General features: G+C 61.5%; 1 protein-coding gene across 1 annotated transcript in view; it reads left to right on the plus strand.

Moving 5' to 3' along the window:
- The window catches only part of EFNB1 (ephrin B1), a 52,453-nt gene extending 50,731 nt beyond the window's left edge, over positions 1–1,722 (plus strand). Inside the window, exon 5 of the mRNA XM_049827770.1 lies at positions 160–1,722. Coding sequence (XP_049683727.1) covers positions 160–548 — 389 coding nt within the window. The 3' untranslated portion in view covers positions 549–1,722. The remainder of the gene's footprint in view (positions 1–159) is intronic.
- The last annotated feature ends 4,278 nt before the right edge of the window (positions 1,723–6,000 follow it).

Raw genomic sequence — 6,000 nt, forward strand, 5'->3', positions numbered from 1 at the left:
CCAGGCAGCAGGGAGGGAAGCCGTTGCGCCGATTTTCAGGGGTGGAGCGGGGCTCCGATGGATGGCTCGCCCACCCGCCCCGCAGATGCGATCTGCGTGGAGGTGGGGTGCAGGCTGCTGCCCGCCGGGCTCTGACATCCCTCTCCCCTCGCCTTGCAGGCTCCGTCAACCAGGACGGCCAGGAGACCCAAGGTCCCAGCGACGGCTTCTTGAGCTCCAAGGTGGCCGTCTTTGCGGCGATCGGCGCCGGCTGCGTCATCTTCATCCTCATCATCATCTTCCTCGTCGTCCTCCTGATCAAGATCCGCAAGCGGCACCGGAAGCACACGCAGCAGCGAGCCGCAGCCTTGTCCCTCAGCACCTTGGCCAGCCCGAAATGCAGCGGGAACGCGGGCTCCGAGCCCAGCGACATCATCATCCCCTTACGGACTACAGAGAATAACTACTGCCCGCACTACGAGAAGGTGAGCGGGGACTACGGGCACCCCGTCTACATTGTCCAGGAGATGCCCCCCCAGAGCCCAGCCAACATTTACTACAAGGTGTGAGGAGCAGCCTGGGCAAGCCGCCGATGCAGGAGCGCGGGAGCGCCGAGCGCGGGGGGCAGCCGCCCCCCCGGGTCTCCCCACGGGCGGTCTGGCGCCGGGAGGGAGGAAGCGAAACGAACCCCACGGCACGGCGCGGGGAGCGCCAGGGTCCGGCGCCGGAGAGCGGATGGCTCGCTCGCACGCTCGCGCGCTGATTTCTCCCCTTTGTATTTAGTTTTGTAGTTCTCAGCTTTTGTAATCCCCGAGACTCGAGGGTGAGCCTTCAGCGTCCTCCTCTTCTTCTCCAGACTGCGGCCGGCCAGGGGGCGGGCGCCGTGCCTTTCCGTGCTCGCTCGGACACCGCCGGCAATCCCGGACGCTCCACCTCCCCTTTTCGTTTTGGGATTTCCCTGCGTCGCCCCTACGTCCTTGCGTGAAGTGCCCGTGCGCCTGGCGCCGCATCGGCCGCCGCTTGGGTCCCGGAGCCCGGACCGACACCGGGGCCGTGGCGAGGAGCCTCGGTCCGAGGAGGAGCGAGCAGCCGCGGGGGGAGGAGGAGGATGCTTTGCCTAGGTGCCAAGATGCAGACAACTGTGCAGGGAGGAAGCTGGCAAACCCGATTTACTACTACTACTATTATTATTATTATAATTATTTTAATTTTTTGTAACATTTTTATTTTTGTGAATTCCGGGCGGGACTCCGGCCCGCCGCCCGCCGCCTTCGGGCACACGCCGTCGCCTCCTTCCAGCACGCCGTCCCGCCGGCCGTGGGGCAGACCCCGCTGCTCCCGCCGCTGCCCTTTTAAACTTTTGTGTTCGTAGCTGTTGACTCTTGTTTTAGTCTCTTTATAAAAAGAAAGAAAGAAAAAAAAAATATATCTATACCATGTCTCAAGCATTCAGTGCGCGAGAGTCCGGGTGCTTCTCCTGCCCCGCGCGGAGCAGCGGCCTCGGCCCGGCAGCTCTTTCCGACCCCCCCGAGGGCACCCCACTGCAGAGAAAAGCCTTTCCTGAGGGTTTCCATCGGGCTGGGGCTGAGCCTGCTGGAAACGAAGTGGGGGGGGCGGTGGGAGGGCAGGGGGTAGCTGCAGCCCCCGGTCCTGTACCCCAGCCGGCGATGCTGCGGGTGGCTGTCCTTGGGAAGGAAAACTGGAAAACAAATGTTCCTGACCCACAGCCCGAGCTGGGGGGGGTGCCAGGAGGAGGCCAGCGCTCAGAGCTGGAAGCCCCCCCCCCGGGAGGTATCCCTCCGGCCGGCTGGAGCACCGGGCTTGACTTGGTTGGGAGCAAAGCTGAAGGCTTCTCCACCCGCCTGGTTCACCGGGACAACCCAGTGCCCCTCTGCGGGACCTGCCTTCGGGAACTGGTCCCCAGCAGCGCCTGCCGCCCGCCGGCCGTGCTCCCGCCGCAGGAGCATCGCCCGGCCATGCCACCTCCCGGGGGTCCCGCAGCCCGGGCTCCCCCTGCCCTTGCCTTGCCCATCTTCTGCCCAAAACTGGAAGGGGTTTGAGCCTTGGGCTCTTTTGGCGGGATCGTTCCCAGCTTTCTCTCCCCGGGAGGATCCGCCGGCACCGTAGCTGATGCCGGTGAGCACGGCGGGGCTGGCGGTGCCCGTGGCCGTGCCCTGCTGCCCTCCGGTCCTCGGGCTGTCCCAGCCTGGGGGCCGGCGGCCGTCCCCTCCTTCCTCGCTTTCTTTTCCTTTCAGAAGTAGCTGCTTTTGCTCAGGGAGCAAGCGCGGGGCAGGCGGTTCTGCTCCCCCGGGGCGGCTCGCCGCGCTGCCGGGCGGTGGGTTTGTGGTGGCACGGGGGGGTTGCCTGGCCTGGTTTGTCCTTGCCTGTCCCCAGGGCCTCGAAACCCGCGTTAGGAAGTGCCCAAAGAGCGAGAGAGCTGCTCTGCAAAAGTGCCTTGACGAGGAGCGGGCAGGAGGGGCAGAGCAGGGGACGGTGAAACCTGGCGGCTTGGATGCTGTACTGGGGGTTTGGCCGCGGTCTTGAGCGGGACGGGAGCATCCCTTGGTGTCGCGTTGTTGGGGTTTTTTTTGGTTTTTTTTTAAAAGGAGTTTGGGCTGGAGCGGAGCAGGCTGCCCCAGCTCTCCTCCCACCCTCGGCATCCCGAAGTGAGGACGGCTGCCAGGGTCCTAAACCGGCTACTGCTCTTGGGAGAGAAGAGCTGCGGTGGGTGCTCCCCCCTGCCCACCCTTCTCCCCGCTCCCCTGGCCCCCCATGTAGCACCTTTCAGCCCTCTTTCCTCCACGGCATCCATGCCAGCGCTGCCCACCCCGGGCTGCTGCTGAAAGGCGGGGAGCCGCCCCAGTCGGGACCCCCGTTCCCTGCCGGGGGACAGGGTCTGCTCTCAGAAATCACAGAAAATTGTGTCTTAAAGAAAAATCCCCCTTTTCCCTCACCGGTGCCCTCTTCCATCTGCAAAATCATGACCTGCAGTTCCTGAAGCGAGCAGAGCCCCGGTTGGGCGGTGGTGATGGTGGTGGCAGTGGTGAAGGATGCTTTATCGATGGGGAGCTTCTCCCCGCAGCCCGGAGAGCAGCGGCTGGCGTGGAGGAGGCGGTTGGGAAATTATTTAGTTTTGGTTCATTTTTAGAGGAGAAGGGAAGGAGTCTGGCGATGGGTCGTAACAAAAGCAAACTGATGGCCCCGGGTGGTTTCCCGCGGTGGCTCTTCCCCGGCACGGTGGCTGTCCCCAGCCGGGCTGAGGCTCAGCAGCTGCCATCAGCTTCACTCCTGCTGCTGGGGGCAGCTGAGAAACCTTGTAAATATGTGAAGAAAGGGTGAAATCGGAACTCTTGGTTTTTGCTGAGCACCTCGGTCTGCTGGGTCCTGAAACAGAGTGTGTCCCTTTGGTTCTTTTCATTGAAAGCATTGAAGTTTGGTTGGTTTTTTCTTTTTTTTTTTTTTTTTTTGTCCCCCCCCCATTTTGTTTGTGTAAATACTAGTCTTTTTTGGAAGAAATAATGTAAAGATGTTTTGTATAAACTCTGAATTATTTTCTGGTTGCTTTTTCTTAGAAAAACAAATGAGAACTAAAAAAAAAAAAAAAGAAAAAAAAAAAGAAATTTTAACCACAAGAACGGGTGTAAAACATTGTCATACTGCGCTCAGCCCCGGAGCTGCCCCGCGGGGCTGTGCTGGTGTGCGGGTGCTGCCGGGCAGAATGGCAGCGGGGGGGGCTCGGTCCCCCCTGGGGGGGGTCGAGATGGGGTAAGGGGCCATGCCCTTGATATAATGCAAGATCTGCCGGGCCCCAAGCAGAGATCGAGGCCGGGAGCACCGGTTCTGCCCCCAGCGCGGCACAGCGGGGCTGGTCGTGCCCCTTGCCGCCGGCACGGCCCCGGCACTCGCGGCGGGGTCAGACTTGGCTTTTTCCCAGCAAGTTTCTGGCTGTCCTGGGTCCGGGCAGAGCTTTCAGCCCCGGCCTGAGCACAGGCAGGAGGCTCGATAACACAAGGTGAACGAAAGGACCATCGAATTTATCTCCTTTTTTGTCTTTAACCAAAAAAACCCGAACCTCGGGATGTGTAACTCAATGCAGCATCCCGAGATCCTGATCCACTTTTCCAGACCCACGGAGCTGCTGCTGTTGCAGATCCCTTTCCCCAGCTATCCCCATCTTCCAGTTGCCAACCGCAAGCCCACCGTAGCCCGATCTCTGCTTGGTTCCCCGGGCCGGGGGTGGCTCGCTCCTCTTCAGCAGCCCCCCAGGTTTTATACGGGGCAGTGCCAGGGGTCCCTGCCCCCGGGAGGTGGCCGTGCCCACCGAAGCCATCTCCGGTGTCACCGGCACGCCTGGCACTTCCCCGTGGGCAGCCGGGAGCTCCCTGGAGTCCCACTTGCTCACGGGAGCCGGGCAGTTGCCTGTGAATCTGCATTATATCAGCAGAGGGTGAGGGGGGGCTGCCGCAGCCTCCGCTGCCCCTGGGGGGGGGGGATGGAATTTGGAGGTGCTGGAGCAGGGGCTGGTCCTCCCTCCCTCCCGGCCGCACCGCGCACCAGCACACCCGCATCGCGCGCTCCCACATTTCAGAGCTGTGACCACGTCTACATCCCACGGCGTCGCATCCGCACCCTCGCCACGGTCCTCCCGCGTCCCGAGGTGGGAAAAGTCCCCGCGTTCCCGGGCGGCCCCACGTCACGCGATCAACCAGCCGCGGGGCCGCTGCCCCGACCCCGTGCCCGGCTGCCTTTGCCGCGGTGCGGGCACCGCCGGAACATCCAGGCTGCGAGGTTTTCCCTGTCCGTCCTCTGCTGCCATTAGTCGAGAGGCGGATTCGGACTCGGAGCCTGGATGTGGCCGGTCCTGCTGCCGGCGCAGGGCACGCGGGATGGCCGGCTTTGGCCGAGGGCCGGGAATTGCCGCTGGCGAGCGCCCGGAGCGGTTTGGGCACCGCGCAGCTTGGCGGTGTGGGGGGACGCCGGGGCTTTGGCTGGGGCACGGAGGGAGCCAGGACCCTCTGTCCCACAGCAGGGCTCGGCAATCCCGCGCTGGTTGATCGTCCTCGGCTGCCGGTGGGGCTCCGGTGGTGCCGGGCGCCGGGGTCCCGTCGGCCGCTCTCCCCGGCGCCGCAGACTTTTGTTTCTTCGTGTCATGTTCCTCTTTTTGATTCCTTTCGCCTTCTCCCCAGCTCTCCCGCCCAGTAGCATATCATCGGCATCGGTAACCAGCTCTGTGGCATCTGAACTCCATGGAGCCGTGATGGAACCTGATATATTGTTAAATAAAAGGGTTTTTTTCCTATGGAAACCCGGCTGTCTCCTGTGTGCTTTTTTGCTGCCCCACGTTGTCTTCTGAAATCGCAGCCTGGTCTGCGGAGATCTGGGACAAGTTAGCTGGCGCAGTTCATTGCCGGCTTTTCCTGCTGGTGTCGGACGGAGCTGTTGAGTTTGTTTTGGTCAGCATTAAAAATTTGGAGATTTTTGTCTAATACCTGCAGCAGCTCACATGGCCCCAGTGACTCGATGGACTTAGGGTTGGACACAGATGGGACCGGTTGGATACTCGATGGATACGGTTGGACTCGATGATCTTAAAGGTCTTTTCCAGCCTAAATGGTTCTACGATTCTATGACTCCGTTCCTGCTGCTGGAGGTTTCTCGGAGGCCACCAGCTCCCCCCGGGCAGCTCCCCAAGAGCAGAGCTGCCTGCCCAGCCGCTGTGCCGGCACGGCCCCCGGGCTCGCGGTGTCCCCGGTGGTCCCCGTCCCCCAGGAGCTCGAGGGGCTGCTCCTGCACTCGGGAGCAGGCAGAGCCTCGCAGGAGCTGTGTGTGGATGGGGCAGGACGGTAATGCTCGTCCCATCTAGTGACTGATATTTATTTAGTCATTCCTCAATGTACCTTCATTTGATAAGTTATTAAAAAGTCATTTTAGGAAATGGGATGGTAATAAATCCTTAACAGATGGTGCTTTTGCTGGCTCCAAAATGGGCTCTACCACAGTCATTGCTCTTGCTTTTTATAA

This window comes from Accipiter gentilis, chromosome 24 (genome assembly GCF_929443795.1).
Source record: "Accipiter gentilis chromosome 24, bAccGen1.1, whole genome shotgun sequence".
NCBI classification, from domain to species: Eukaryota; Metazoa; Chordata; class Aves; order Accipitriformes; family Accipitridae; genus Astur; species Astur gentilis.